At 36.5% G+C, this 16,679-nt stretch overlaps 1 protein-coding gene across 4 annotated transcripts in view; it reads left to right on the top strand.

Annotated features, from left to right (window-relative positions):
• LOC126918365 (lachesin-like) overlaps nucleotides 1-16,679 on the top strand; it is a 259,037-nt gene that overhangs the window by 146,918 nt on the left and 95,440 nt on the right. For all 4 annotated transcript variants that reach the window (XM_050726199.1, XM_050726198.1, XM_050726200.1 and 1 more), the window contains exons 4-5: nucleotides 5,652-5,810; nucleotides 7,506-7,634. In XM_050726199.1, the coding sequence (XP_050582156.1) occupies nucleotides 5,652-5,810; nucleotides 7,506-7,634 (288 nt within the window). The remainder of the gene's footprint in view (nucleotides 1-5,651; nucleotides 5,811-7,505; nucleotides 7,635-16,679) is intronic.

The following is a 16,679-nucleotide window of genomic DNA, read 5'->3' as shown; positions in this document are numbered from 1 at the left end:
TACAAAGGTAGTAAAACTCCGTTGTAAGTTACTCTTCGCTTTTAGTCTACGAAGTTTGTACATTTTCAAAGTAGCAGTACTACAAATTCAAAGAAAAGAGAGACTAAAGTAAGACTGATGCATTATAAACAAAGTTTCGAGTGCAATTGCAATTTACTGAATTATAAATAGATCAGCTGGAAATATATATAAATCTGCTTGTTACCGTAATAGTGAAAATAGAAAATAAAATTTCTTTCGTACGATACATACAGTGTATAATCCCCCTTGAGCTTAGTAAAGAATTCATCGAAATGATTCGTATCGACTTGTGTGAATTCAGTTGTCACGATCTGTCTTTCATTTATGTATTTAATTCCTGTATTAATACATCAGCCATAAAGGACAAATTCCATGTTCAAATCTGTGGTAAGAGATTTAAGTACATATATTACGAATGGAATGCGAAATTTAAACAAATCGCTTTTCGGTTAGCCACAAACGTATAAAAATGTTCTTATTTCGATTTATATTTAGATGTCGTAAATATGTCGTCAAGGTAATAAGTACTAGACAAAATATATCGCCGTCGAATGACAATATCGTGTCACCATAGACGACGTTGAAAGAAACGATAATCGCGGATCGTATAAATACATATTTTGTTTTGTTTGTCGTTTGTTATCGACATGAAATTGTTACATGAATGATACGCGATTTAGCGTCGCGATATGGGTATTTTCGCGATTAATTTCCAGTGGAATAATTCAATATTCGCGTTACCGTATCTGTCGTGTGATCTTCCGCGTTCGACCTTTTCCTCTTTTCTCCATTGCACTTTCTTTCACTCTCTTATTTTTATTTCTCTCTGAAAATGCGATGCATCGATTGAATTCCGTTTCACGCTTTTACTTAGTAAGAGAGATCTGCTCAACAAAATCGCGTACGATTATCACGTGTTTGACGGTGTACTTTATAAATATAATATTACATATATTATTTGAATTACGTGATAAAATCATGCAGCGTTAGAAAATTACAAGCAAGATGTAATATTCAGTGTTTATACGTAGACGAATCAGCTCGTAAATCATTGTGATGCTTTGTTTTGCGTGTTTGCTTAATTTGCTCACTTGCTCGGCACACGTGACGTTGAAATACGTGAGTCGTTAGATACGTATCGGTATATCCAATTTTGACGGTTTCTAATGTAATATCTTTATACGAATAGACGATCGATCTGCGTTCAAGCCTTGAGAAAAGATAATAATTAGTCGTGGCGTGTTACACGAAAACTAAGCGTGAATGGTCCAGTGAAATATCTCATTGGACCGGCATATATACACCAATCATGCGAACCACGGATGTTGGTTTTGATAAACCGGTTTTGGTCGCACACGGTGATGCAGACGACAGATGCCAATCTACTCCTCTTGGTACGATATATCTATATATATATCTTTTTCCATAATATGACAGTGATATAATTGAATGGAATTGTTTTTGTTATTTATTTCCGCGAGTCGGCCGCATTCGTGTACCGCAGAATAACGATCGGCTGAAATTTCCACACAAACAGGATACGTTCGAGAGGATCGTCAAGGCTTTAGCCGGTTTGCCCAGGAAACGCTTAGATGCTCGAATCACATTTAGACTTTTAAATTAAGCCTCTTCCCCCACCCTCCCTCTGCAGTCTGACGCTTCACGTGTTAATGGAAGAACACTCATGAAGGGTATTCGATCGGAAAGGAAGTTTTTTCTCTCCAGTCGTAAAATGCAGTCTGTCGATGCTCCGGACGAAAGAACCTACAGTGGAAGTGTGAATGCTGAGTTACGGCTTGGTTCCAAAGCATATCGTAGGAATATTGAGTTGCGAATAGAGTTTTGACTGAAATATAAAATAACTATACTTTTAATAATAACACATACTTTTAATAACACACCATTAAGAATTTCATTGAATTACAATTATTCGTTGCATAACAATTTTGTGGTGGATTTATGTGTAGAAATAGTCTAATAAATCATAACGAAAAAAAAAATAATTAAAGGATAAAAGGGATCGAGGAACGTAGTGTCTTCGTCTTCTTAGCTGTTACGGTCTGATCATAAAAGCATCCTCTTCCTCTACGACAATTTTATACTCCTCTTGCGCTGTATTAATTTTTAATACCGTGTCCTTTTCAAGCACAGTGTATGTTTTCTGCCAGTGGTTTCTGGGACTAACGAGGCACGAACCTTCCATGAAAAATCAATCTACGTTGATACGATTTTAATAATGCAGACGTGCTTCCTCCGATGCTGGATATGATCCGTTTATCTTCTTTATTTTATGTTGTTTTAGGAAAGAGTAATACTTTGGAAAATATTAATTATCCGAATCTTCGTTGAACTGCAGGAATAAAAATGCAAGTATTGCATATAGAATTATTTCAATTATATATTCCTAAATACATATTCATGATTATTTGTAAATATTTAGTTCCATTAATATAATAATTCATGCGATCAAATGACACTAAACTATCGCAAATCACCGATGACTGACGCCAGATTGAATACATCAAATCATTAATGGTATTAATCGTAAATTGATTGGTAATCATATCATATAATATCTACAAATGAAAAACGCTACTATAATCGTGCACTAACCTAAGGAAAATACACGCGTGCAATTTTTTAATAATTGAAAAGGGTTATAAATTTTCTTGTGCGATGTCTTTTACCACGTTCGATCCCGCTTTCACTAATCAATTCAGTTTCGTGGAAAACTCTTTCAGGCTGTAACGAATCATTTAGATAATTGTTAATGTGTTTATTCATTAACACTTGTCGCGTTTGTAAAATCTTCAATAGATAAAAATATTAATACTTTGCAGGTGGAAATTTATTGAATTGTAAAAATGCCCAACGTAATTAATAATTATAAAGGTATATACGTGAATTAGCAAGCTACATATTAAATCCATGCTTCGTTCTTTAATTTGCTTTTATAACGATTGATAACGATTTCTAGATTGGGGGAATTAATATTGTACGATGTAACATCGCAATGCTGGGTATAGTATAGAATGAGAGTAAAATTTAATGTTATATACTTTTGTAAATTTCAATTTTGCGGTTATATTTTTGTCGATACAATAAACGGAATTTTATGCAAACAAAGATTCGAGTTTCGTGCGGAAAATTTCATTTAGAACAGAAGACGTATGCTAAATATAATTCAATAATATTTCTATAGAAATTTCTTTTTTATTCACTATAGGAGTTATTTAAAAACTGAATATATTTCATAATTTTTCCAACTAGACCTTTCTGGTAGTTTATTTACTCACCACAAGTGGCTCCCTTTTGTCATTTGGATAACAATCGGCGGCGATTCACATGGAAATTGGATTTGCTTGAGGTTTCATTATGGTCATTTGCCTTATCGTCGTTTGAATTATACGTGGCGATCTCATGGCCGCAATATCGATTCCACTTTATCACGTTTACCTTCGATAAACTGTTCGCATCTTTGCCAACGAGTATTCATCAGAATGGGGGCAAGGATTTTTGTTCGGTTACTAAGTACGTTAACATAGGTAACATTGTACGTGTAATCCGGACGCTAACTAGGTTTAGTAATTATCGAAGGAGAGCCATGTAATCAGGAATGACACAGAAAGTCTTTATTGTCTTTGTAAATTGTCTATCGCTCGAGTCATCATAAATTTCCCTTACAACAAAAGAATCGACAAAAGGTTTATAATTTCGCGTGGAAGTCTTGTATTTACTGTAAGTAAGTGTTTTGTCAGAAAAGTATTCGAATTAAAAACTTATTTTTATAAAAGTAATTAAAAGAAAAATGAAAACGGCGACTGTATACGAAGGTAACAAAGGTTGAAACGAATTCAAAGGCAAATTAAAAAACAACCATTTTCAAAGTCGTTTTATATCGAACGACTATGAATTCGAATAAAAAATTAAAAAAACATACCTCAAAACTGTCGGTAAACAATAGGAGATTAAAAAAGACGAAAGAACAAACCCTTTCGTTCCCATAAAAACTAGGAATATTCGGCAAAATGCCTGTTGGAACGCGAAATTGCGACAAAACTTTCTCGCCACATCGTACGTTCTCAAGCCGTAATCGTGGTCCCCGAGGCGACGAGCCTGTTCTCCAAGACATTTTCTCCTCCACGGAAAGGGCCTCTTATCGTCAGTGATTACGACTTTTTAACGGAGATTTCCTCCCTCTTCGTCTCATCTGGCCGCATTTCTCGTTTCCTTTGCCCTTCTGACTGTTCATACCGGTCTCGAGCCATGCTATCGAACGTTTCCGCGATTGTAACTGGATTCTCCGGTATCATCATCTTCAACCCCTTTGCGACCTCGTCGAACCGAACTTCTTTTACCTCCTTAGACATTTCCTTTTTTCATTTTTAACTTTGAATTCGATTTGCATGTGAAAGAATGCCATTCAGAACTTCTTACTCATCCTTGAGGTTGGCCTGTTCTTTGAAGCGTTCTTGACCTGGGTCCACTCGAAGCCGATCCTGTGTCATGCAAATTTTATTATGTGACCGCTCTTGGATCTGACCAACGCCTTCGTCTTTTCGATATCGCTCTTTTGCACGATTGCGGACACGTTAATCGCGATTGACGTTGTGCTCGCGAACGACTTTCTGCTTGACATTGCTCAAATGCATTTCTTGCTCGATGAAAAGGATCTACTGTTTGATTTATGTCAAAGACTGTGGTGCCTTGCGCAGATCCAAATATAATTTGTTCTCGTAGATTTCTCAGTATTTGTTTGATTTTTATATCAAATTGACCTATGTAAAATCAATTTTTGAACTAATATAAAGTAGACGCTCGAAGTTCGAACAATTCGAAGTTCAAATAAGAATGTCATGAAAAATTCGACTTTTGAACTCAAACGAAAACTCGAAGCTCCAACAAAGGGACAAAGAGTTACTTGTCGTCATATAACCGTCACGTGGCTGCATTATCTCTCTGTTTAGGCCCAGGTCGGGCGAAATGCCAGCTGAGAAGAAAAGAGGAAAGCAAGGCTATGTTCACTGCTTGTGCAGTTCTCTTGTGACTTTATGATTGGTTCAGCAAGCGTTTATAATAGCACTTTCAAGCGTTTCATTTATATCATTTAGTTATTTTCATATACATTTATGTATTTTTTTAAATGATTTCCATTCATAACGTTATCAATGAAGGATACCTAAGGTGAAAATGCTAAAAAAGAAGTCGTATATATTTTATATTTTAGGTAGAATATAAAAAGGAGCTCATCAATAAATATAAAAATATGAATTTGGTAGTAGTTTATAGAAACTTGTTTTTTTTTTACTATTTATCAATATGATCTTTTGAAATAGGCAGTTAGAATGTAAAAGATTGAGTAAATTTTGAATGTCTGGAACGGATTAATGCAATTAATTAAATCAAATAGAAAACTTAAATCGAAATTCGAACGACTGAAAAATCGAACCGTTTCCTGGAACGGGTTATGTTCGAACTTCGAAGATCAACTGTATTTCATCTAAATGTAATATTCGCAGACATGTAGAGAACATTTATTTTGGCTAAGTATGCAACTGATTATGAGTGAGTTAATCTATGTAACTGTATTAATGGACAAATATTACACAAAAACATGTTTCTGTTCACAGTGCCTCCAAATATAGAGGACTACCAGTCCTCGTCAGATGTCATTGTGCGAGAAGGCGCGAACGTGAGTCTAACGTGCAAAGCGACTGGAAGTCCTAAACCAGCTATAAGCTGGAAAAGAGACGATAGTTCAAAGATCTCAATTAACAAAACGTATTCCGGTAAGTACACGTTATTATTGTCTTGTCATGAATAAATATTATCACAACAATCTAATTCGATGTAATAGCAATAGATAATACAATTGCGATGATAGAGTTTGACTTGAAACGACAATTTAATATCGCAATTGATCGTTATAGTTATATTTCGATTTTACAGTTTGATAATATTTTTATGTCTAAAGTTGCTCTCGTTATTTTACTGGTTTTTCTTCGATGGTTATTTTCTCCGTATGTTTTTCATGTACTCTTCTCTTCTGTTTTTCTAGCCCTGTGTTCACTTTGTTTTCCTGTCACATATGAAATATCATATAGGGTGACTTTTAGTTGCTTTGTAAATTTAAATTACAGTGAATCAATGAATATTATTTGAAATATCATTAAAATGTTATTAACCATAGCATAAAATGTGATATGTTTGTCCTTTTCGCAAGAAGTTTGGACGATTATCACCTAAATCAAAGTTATCCGTATGTTCCTTTTCAATCTGTAATCTTTAGATGTGATGTTCTCTTCAGAATACAACCAACGTCGATCCGTAACCGTGTTTCGAAAAATTCGGGGGGTAGAGGCGCGCTGCAATTAAAAATAATGACATTCGTTTGACTTCTATCCGAAGATCAAACATGCTCTATCTCAAAAACTGTGTTACCGCAATCACAGAGAAGATCATGAGGTAGGGTCGTGGAGAGAAGAGTAAAGGAAGATTGAAAAGAAGGAGAAAAAGTGTAAACGTGTCAAAAGACAGTGGATTTAATGAAAAGAGGACGAAGGGAAAGGTATTTCTCATTAACACGTCACGTAATTCCGAGGACTCGGAGAACTCGCGAATTCGATGTCGTTAAACGGCTAGGGCGAGGATCTTGTAACGCGTAATTACGTTGGCCACGGATTTTGAAGAACGATGCGTTGAAGTTTTTACACGGTTTCACGGTTCAGAAAGCGTATTAATTTATTGGAGTATATAAGGGATGCCACGGTGTGTCGGAGAAATTTAAAACGGATATGTAGAATTTCAACTTCATAAAAATTGACGCACCAGAACCATCGGAGATGACGTTTCTGTTATTTAAAGAAATCAAGAATTTAATTCCGGTTACGAACATAATAGGATTTATTAAATGCGATACAGGAAGCGTTATATAGATATTGGAATGGGAAAAGTGTAATTAACGTGTTCATCAGGTGGCAAAATTAATTTTATGTTTGCAAACACGGTTACATTACATTATAAAGAGGTAGACTTCGATTTAAAAGTTTTACAATCCTTTTTTCAGTAAAAGAATTTCAATGTGTTAGAAGGTAATGATTTTACTTATCCATGACTACTAAATTATATTTTAATGGAATAAAAATTACGTGCAAATCAGCTCAATCTTTATTTTTCAAAATAGTGCACATAATTTTATAAGCAAATTTCACCGAGTTTGAAAATAACGCGAGACATACAAAAATATAATTTCTGGAATTAACAAAGGCTCGAAAAACTTGGAATTTGCGATAATAGAACGAACTCGTATGGAGACAAATACATTTAGCATTTTCCTGCCATTTTTTCCATCTCTGTTCGTTGGTTTGTCAATTAACTAAAATTAGCTTTTAGATTTTGTCGAGCGGTTATTCCGCGACGTCAGACAGGGAAAATAAAAGCGCCAAAATCGTCTGTCACGCTGAAGTGTCGCTTATCATTTTTAGTATTGGAGTGGAAAGGCGAGACGCTGGAAATCACACGGATCTCAAGACTGGACATGGGCGTTTATTTATGCATCGCAACGAATGGCGTCCCTCCGACTGTGAGCAAACAGATCAAAGTTTCCGTCGACTGTAAGTGAATCTTTTATTTCAATTCATATATTGGTAAATTCGTAATGATTTTCATTCTGAGCGGTACTGACTCTTTTTTAATTTTCGATAATCAATATTCAATGGAAGATACATGTAAAAATCTTAAAAACTTCAAGATGTCTCAAATGGACTCAAACTTGAAAAACTAGAAATTTCAACTCAAACGTTAAAAACCAAATGCGGATCAGATTATTTAAAAAGTTTAAATAACTAGCAAATTGATATTTCTAATTAATCTAAGTAATATCTTCATCTCCTGATCTTCTTGTCTATCTCTAAAATCAAATCTGTATTCCTAAAACCTATATAAATTGAGAAAATACAATCGCAAACATCCTCCATCTGTCCGAAACACGCAAACGCGAAACACGAGGTGCAAAGATGGCTAAAGAGTTGAAGAACATACAATTTAATAATAGAGAAAGGTGTCCGGCGACAAAGCGGCTCTTTGCCGCTTACAAAGCGGCTCGTTCCTTCTATTCTCGGCAGAGCAGAAGCGAGGGGATATGTGAGAGACAAGGGTTGTAAGTGAGAAAGAGAAACACGTTTGACTCGTACGAAAGAGTAAACGCGAATAGTACAGAGGGTGAAGAGTAAGGATGGTGCGATATAAAAGTAAGCTCGGGATGAACCACGACACACTGTTACTCCATTTCTATCCTATACGCTTGCCTATTGTTACGTTACTGCTCCTTCTAAATACTGAGCGTTCCCTGCGACATGTCAACTTCCTTTTCTTCAAAGCTCGATTACTACCGACGAAAGGTTGAATTAAACGATTTGTCGCTACGCGGCGTTTTGACCATTTTTAAGCTGTCGATAAAAGATTCTATGACATATCATCCGAAATTTTTATAATATGATATTATCGAAGGATAAATATTCGATTTGACGTTAATCACAGGAAAAGGGTTAACCGACAAGTTAATTAAACGACAATTTAATGTAACTTCTCTTCTTTCACATGGAATATAAGACATTCACTGGCAAAAAAGACTGTAGAGCTAAGTTGTCCATCGTTTATCAAAGAGCTATGATACGAAAAAAAAACGAATATAAAAAAGCTGACAAAGGTTCACGCAGAATACCAGGTTTCGTCGTTGCACGTTCGCTCGTAAGAAAACCGAGCCACGTGCATGCGCGCGCGCGCCATCCAAGAGACGAAAACCAAGGAGTTATCCCTTTAGTTAAAGCGAGACTAATTAATTTAGCGGCGCCGTAAAGAAGCGTCGAATTGCGATTCAGAGCCAGACCGGGTCTGGGGGTTGAAAAGAGGGGGATGTTTTTGCCCCTGATCTCTCAGCGGATGCGCGCCGAGGATTATCCTTTTAGGCGTCCTTTAATTCCATTTGTAGCCGGTGCTCCCGGGCAAAGGCTTTTGTCAACGAGTATTACCCCGAGCCCTTTGAAGTCAAATTGCAATCGAGTAATGTAATAGTTCTGTCCGCGATATGCATTACCGGCGCGGGCCCGAATTCAAGAAGAAACTTACAATGGAAAGAAAATATAATTTTCTGCGTGAAGCGTTCCAAGGACGCTAGGAATCAGCTTTTCGTAACGAGAAGATTATTTTTATGCTTATCAAGTTGTTCGGAATTCGTCACTTAGCTATGCAGCAACGAAGGAAATCATAAGAAGTACGAATTAGTTACGATACTGAAAAGTATCACGATAGGATATCGTCGTTATATTTCTCTGAACGGAAATTCCGTGGATATAGAGGATCGTGAAATATCGCAAGGTGATTTTGCTTGAAAAATAAAGAATGAAGGAAGTTGAAGTGGTCAAAGGTGCGCGAATCTTTATTTTAAATATTAAATACCTACGATTAAAACTCTAGTTTAACTTAGATTGCAATAGTCCATTAAAATGATTTATTTTTGCGTGTTTGATGAATACATCGAGATGATTGCGTTCGGTTTCTTGAAGTCTCGTGCAGATGCAGTTGAATCTTCTCAATTGTCAAAGGAACACGTTGCTTAAGTTAAATGGAAGTGGGAATGGTTAATTCGCCGCAGAATCTGCGCATGCCACGTGCCACTGATTCAACTCCTCTCGTTCTCGTATTGCGTAGCTCATTAAGATAGATTTTTGGGAATTGACTAAATTGGAATTTGCGTGCTTAGTGATGCGAATTACGATAGCATACTTTTGCTTTAAACATAGCAAGAAATTTTCAAAAGAAAAAAGGCAATAATTTTACAAACGAATCTTTCTCTATGTTTATACATAGTATATACACGTGTACATTTGAAGTAGATTAAAGCGATTAAACTAAGGTGACAATAAAATTTTTCATTACGTACTGCGATAATCTATTTCAAGATTAATACAAGATTTATTGAAACAATATATACCTTTTAACATACAATATAGAATATGTAGAGATCCGAGAAAACAGATTCACACGATTGTTCTCTAAATTGCCAATTTTCTCATTAACTGCGGATTTTAGTTTCAAAAATTCCTTATTGATTACATAGTTATATCAAGCAATTACGAGTATACACGTCGAGCGCAGATCAAATGTTCCTTTTATAAATTTTACGAAAAAAGTAAAGCAAAACGAGGAAGTCTTACATTTTTATTCGATAAAAAATGAACAATGCATTGTTGAAAAAGGGTATTGTTATTAAAAACTTAAGAATTGTCAAAAAATAATAAAGTAAAGTTCGCAAGCCAATTCAGGGAATGGCCGATGTACGCAGTAAAATACACAAAACAATTTGAGGAGTAGCTAATGCATTGGGGAAAATAATCGATTCAATTTACAAAAAACAATACATTATACGGAACATGAACGATATACCAAAGAGAATAATCAAATAATCAAACTTTTTTTCAGTCTTTTTGTCTTTTTTATAAAATATATAATAGTTTTACTGGTAGAATAAAGGAAACATACCACTAAATGTCATTTATATTACTTTTTAATAAAATTTTTAGTTTTTACAGTAAATGGTAATTTTTTATTTTACATGACGAGCGTACACGTCAACCGCACCGAAGTAAAGTTTTGCATTGACACGACGAACGCAGTTAACTGGTTAACTCCAATACAGAACAAGGTTCCACCTTGGCGAGTCTAACGAATCGCTCTCGATCCGCCTCTTACCACTGTTCCCAGATTCAGTCACGAGGCGTAGGTGATAACGAGATATATGCCGCGGTTTTGCTTCTGACGCTTTGCCCTTCCCTCTCGCTATATTTTTTCTTCCTCGCCGCGTGCTCTGCTTTAATCAGTCCTTTATAAGCATCCCTCGAAGCGCGGCCCATTTATTCTTTCGGAGTGTGTCCATTCGTTTTTAAAAACGCGTATACGTCGGGACCGTGTGCATAACGTATCAAAGCAACAGCGGCAGCATTCTGAAAAGCGCCCGTTATCGATCGCACGTAATCTAAGGAGCGCAGCGAGAGCAAGCGACGAAGATAGAAACAGACAGAGGGAAAAAAGGTAGGAGTACGAGCGAAAGTCCAGTATGTCGACGTTTTTTAATTTGGACATGGCCGCCACGGTTAATGATGGTTGCGCTTGATTCACGTAGGCAAATCTGCCGACGGGACATGGTCATTTCTCGTGGGGCAGAAAGGTCACAGGACGAAACGGGATGAATCTGTTGGGAAAATGAGCCGAGACCCCGGCTCGGCTTTCACCTGTAACCACCTCCTTGCTCAAAGATCGTTTAATCATTTATACGTGGTTCGCCAAACGTTCTTACGCTTTGTCGCTGCTGTTCGGGTTTTTAACCTTTTTCGATTCAATCTTTTTCAAGAGCGAATCTATTGTCACGGTTAATTGACGTTGAATATGGATGTACGTAAGGTTTTGTTCAGTTGCGCGAAGGTAGTTTGCGAATGAATATGCGAATCGACCTCTGGGTAGTTTTAATCGTTGACAAACAGAATTTTATTTCATTGCGGGTTTTTGCTTTTCAGGTATACGGTTCCGATGTTGTATATTGCATACAATTTGAATTCCACCGTTGGCCCTAAGTTTTATCGATACTGTCATGTGCGCGTATTGGTGGAATAAACACACTATTAGTCCTATCGATATAACAATTAATTTTATATAATAATTATGTGCGATATAATTATGAAACTATAAACAAGAAAAATATTATATATATAGTTTAACATTGTGTAAATTTGTACAAATTACCTTGTAGTGTCTTGTACGTACGTTAAGCGATTTCGATGTTTTTAGCATGTCTACAACTGACATAAATCTACAAAACGTATTTTTTTAATTTTCGTTACAAGCTCAGATAAACGAATTATAAGACGCAATCTTTACTATTTTCTTCACGATTCTGATCAATTGAAATTTTTTCAAAATTTTCTTTACACAACATCTAGTAAACTAGTCCTTTCAACTTCTCAAAAAAATTCAAGTCGTCTGGTCTAATTTTAAAAAAGGGTGCCTGGGTATTAAAGTGAGTAATTGTAGCTAGTAATGTACCTACATCAAATAAATATCTGGAACGGTGCACTCTGCTTCCTTGTTCTTTATGAACCATATTAAACGGTGACAAATACTACATGTATTTTACAGATTAGTACCTGAAAAAGTAGTTCTTAAATCGTTCTTCCTCTAATATCTTTCTCTACATATAACCAAAAACGGTAGACTTGTCTAGTTACGTAGATTACATATATGTATGAAAATATTGTACAATACACGAACACAAAGTATACTAATGACAAACACAGAATACTATATAATAGCTCAGTATTTCATAAATCCTAAAATTATTAAAATTTCAACCAAAAGGTAGGCCTTAATCATCGTAATCATTGTATCGATAATAGAATATTTAAAAATTTGTCCCCTTTATTGTTTTAAATTTATCACAAAAAGGAAAGTATAAAAGGATGCTTCCAATCGAGCTTAATCTGTTCGAAAGAACTTATCGACTTGCGAATATCGGGGTCGAAGGTAACGAAACTGCAAGACATTGGGGAGAATGTAGAGGGGTTGAACCTAGAAAAGGAGCTGAAAGCGGAAAGGGGGCGGTTGTACCGATGCGGCGACGTAGTCACGTATAAGCAGTGACTCAGCCTCCGCCCTCCTCTCGTTCTCGGCACCCTTCGCACTCGGCTCTCCATGTCCTTCTTTCTTGCTCCTTGCCGTGGTTCCAGTGGCAATCTGTTATTAAAATCAGCAACGAGAAAAATTCGTGCCGTATCTACGCAGGACGAGCCGCGTACCGACAGACGTGTTGTGGCAAAAATTAAGCCACCTACTAACTCAAAAACAAAATTACCGCGAGGTGTGTGGAGTTGCGTGTCAGATGCAATCTTTTCAACAAATTTAAACGTTTTTTACGCGTAATTGATATATGCAGTTTTTGATTTCGTCTTAATCGGCAGAAATTTTCAAAAAAATGTCTAAACGATTCTTTTATTATTTTCGTCATCCTGATTTTTCAAGTAGATTTCCTATTTGATTCATGATCGATCGATGAACTTGAAATGTCCACAAAATCGCGTTTTAGGTAAACGTTGACTGCGCATTTCCAAGCGCTCTTTAACCGTGGAATAAGCGACATCGATAACGCAACCGGGTCAAGTATCTTTTTCATTTTGTTTTCTGTTTCCTCTCTTCCTTTTTCCTCCTCGTTCTTGGTTTACGCCACAGCGCGGATTGACATTTTGATTTAAACGATGCCTCCTTGAAATATTCATTTTACTTTGGAGCGCCGTGCTTATCATGTTTGCCGATTGTAATTTAATAGTCCGGCAGCGAGGAAATTGGAAATCTGCTCGCAACGCATATCGCGTGTTCGCCGATATTACAGATCGCTGTTTGAATCTATCGATTTCAGTTTATCCGGCTAAAGCCCCGAAATCATCTGCTCCTTGAACCAACGAAAATGTGATTTCGTGGTGGTACGCTAATCTACCGGTGAATTCGCAATCAATCGTCACATCCCGGCACCCTCCGAATAGATCTGGAAAATTTGCACGAACGATCGTTTCTAGGTCCGAAGGATTTTCGCCAGCGATTTATACGCAATCGCATAAAATGCTTTGGTCGGCGGCCTACGGATTTTCATGTTGTAGGTATTGGGCGGTTAACTAGATCGTGAGGTACATGTCTATAAGCAGGTTTGAGCATCGGTATTTGTTGGAGTATGTAATACCTTTAAGAGGGATTTTTATTCGTATCCTTCAAGAAAGAAAAAGGTTTTTAAAAACTAGATAAAAATTGATCAAATTTTACAGAATGTGATATAGTTCTAAATACTTGACGGCATATATTTATAAATAATTATGGAATATAAATCATTTAATAATTTGGATACTAAAGAACGATACTTAAAACCCAAAAACTACGACTCATTCATTATTAAAAATATAAACTCGTAACTTTATTCCCCTACTTAATTAAACCTCCACTTACCCCTCTATCGAAGCAAAAGAGCACACACAATACCGCGAGCACATGAAATCCGCTTTGCGCATGCAAATCATAATTCGCGGGTGAGGCTTCCTCGTCGCTCAAAGGATTCCATTATTCGATCAAGCGCCACAGAAGACGAATACCAAAAAAAAAGAAAAAAGAAAAAGAACGATGAAAAAGGGGGAGGAGGAAATAGGGCTAAGGCGCAAGTGGGGAGCAAAGGGGGATGGTTCTCTAAAAAATTTCAATCAGTTCTACTGCTGCGAAAGGAGTCCCGGGAGCTGCCGCGGAAACCTTTTAGGACTGAAAAGAAGCACAATAATGATCGGATTTTCCCTCGATATCGATCTCACGGCCGTGTTTCCACGTCTGTCGCGGCACCTACCCGCCTACCTAGCCACCTACGAACCCGTAAGAAGAAATATTGCTACTGAGACTGTACGAGACGGTAGGACAGAAGAGCACAGAGCCTTATCGGCTACGAGCTGGCGTTTATTTAAATTTAAAACTGGAAGAGATCGATCTCGAGCCGCGGTCACGGCTTCGTGTTCCTTCATCCTCTGTCTCTTTTTTTTCACAGAGGCCAGACGGGCGCGGCCCTTTTCCCTTTCTCGAGTCTCACCGCCTCTAATTCCCGGCTCTTGTCGATCGTCTCCGCGCCCGGCACGTCCCTCGAAAAACTCATTAACGTGTCTCGCTGATTCTCCTTCCCTTTACCTTTCCTCCGACTCAGCCAACTTCTTGTACGTACTCTGTGTGGAGCGTGGAAAGGAAACGACGCGACGACGTGGTCCAGGTCGGAGAACAGATCTACAGATTCTCTCTTCGTCCCGTTGCTGTTTGCCTCTTGAGGACGTGAAGAGCCGCGAGCGTGCCTTACTCCAGGTTTTAAGAAGTGTTTGCGGGAGACTAGGAAGAGATTATGTGTGAGCAAATGTGGGAAGGAAACGAAAGGAGCAGGCTGCTGCGTTCTACGTTCTGATGTATAGGAAAGCTACCGAGGAATTTTCTGAGGAAGTTTGTACAGGAATGGGGATTGCTTCGGATGAACGAATGGTGTGAAGGTATGTGTTTGTTAGTACATTGGATGCCATGTGTTTGTCGAAAAGGAGTGAGGATCGTACAGTATAATGAAGAGGAAGTTTACTGTTTTTTGATATGTTTTTTCATCGAAAGTTTACAAAAAACATTATTATTATCATTATTATTATCACAAAACATATTATTTTATTAGACTATCTCTGCTAAAATAAATAAAAATATTAAATAAACATTGAAGTATATAAAAATAAATGAATATACGATATTAAACTTACCTATAAACAGATTTTTCATTAAATTCTTAAACTTTGAATACGATGAGCACTGAAATACAAATACTAACGTTGTTGACCGAAGACATGTATCGTAAAGAAAACCCTAATATTCTCTTGTCTTCGTGAATATGCATATAGTACAACGTACAATACTAAGGTTTTGATAAATTAACGTATGCGGGTGCAAAAGGGATGCAACGTGAAGAGGTCCCTATGCGATATACTCTCTATAGAAGGTACGTGTGTTCTTCGTCGTTTGAATCACATTATTCTTTCTTTTTCTTTTTTAACGATGTTAGGACATTACACGAGTGACCTGCAATTAAACGGAAGACTTGTCTGTTTTCTTCTCGCGATGGAAATTTTTCCTTTTAAGTCAATCGCGCAAAGAAACATCCTCTTTGAGGCAAGGCGCTGACTTTATCGCGTGATTAAATAACGCCACAAAACAGAATTCTATTACGTACTTTACAGCAAAAAAGATGTTATGTGCGAATCTATTTGACAAACTTTAATTTTTGTGTACCCATAATATTGTTTTATTCATTGAATAATGTTATCATCATTAGAGATTGGCTCCGTGTGGAAAGTTTACAAATCAATTTAAATATTATACGCAATAGAATAAATAATACGCCGATTCATACATATGACTGTTTATAATATCGCATTAAAATACTTATCGAGCTATCCACTATTTTATTGGTCAGTTCGTAAGTTGTAATTTATTTTTTAAAATCTCGGAAGGAGACGAGCGAATTTTTTCGTTACTCGTTGCTTGTCCCAATTAATTTAACGAGACCATTACAGATAAATTAAAAGCAGAATATTTAACGAGGATTATATTTAAATGAAATTCTGATATATTTTTCTTGTTTTTATAGAAGAAACTTTTATTTTCTTTATGCACATATTCGTTCAAGTAATTAGAATATTCATTAAAAATCGCGATATATTACCCAAGTAAGATTCTTCAATACAAATGTAGTATCTTATATCCAGGTACCCAGCATCCAGGTACTGTGATATAAAATTGATTCTGATTATATCTTGTATTCGACAATCGATACTCTAGTTACTTTCCACTTCAAACCCCCTTTTTTTAAAATCCAAATAAAAATAATAGAATTAGTAGAGAATTTTATTTCTTTTTCCCCAATGTCCTTTATGTAACAAACATACCACTTCCGTGCACGAATCTTGAATTCAACTATAACCAACTGAAGAGCTGGTGCGATACGCGATTGTTACTTTGTTCGCTTGAATTTTCCTAATTAATTCGTGTTGCTCGCGTGGATGCGG

This window comes from Bombus affinis, chromosome 7, assembly GCF_024516045.1.
Source record: "Bombus affinis isolate iyBomAffi1 chromosome 7, iyBomAffi1.2, whole genome shotgun sequence".
Classification (NCBI taxonomy): domain Eukaryota; kingdom Metazoa; phylum Arthropoda; class Insecta; order Hymenoptera; family Apidae; genus Bombus; species Bombus affinis.
Note: the sequence above shows the minus strand (reverse complement) of the source record. Positions and strands in the feature narration are given on the sequence as shown.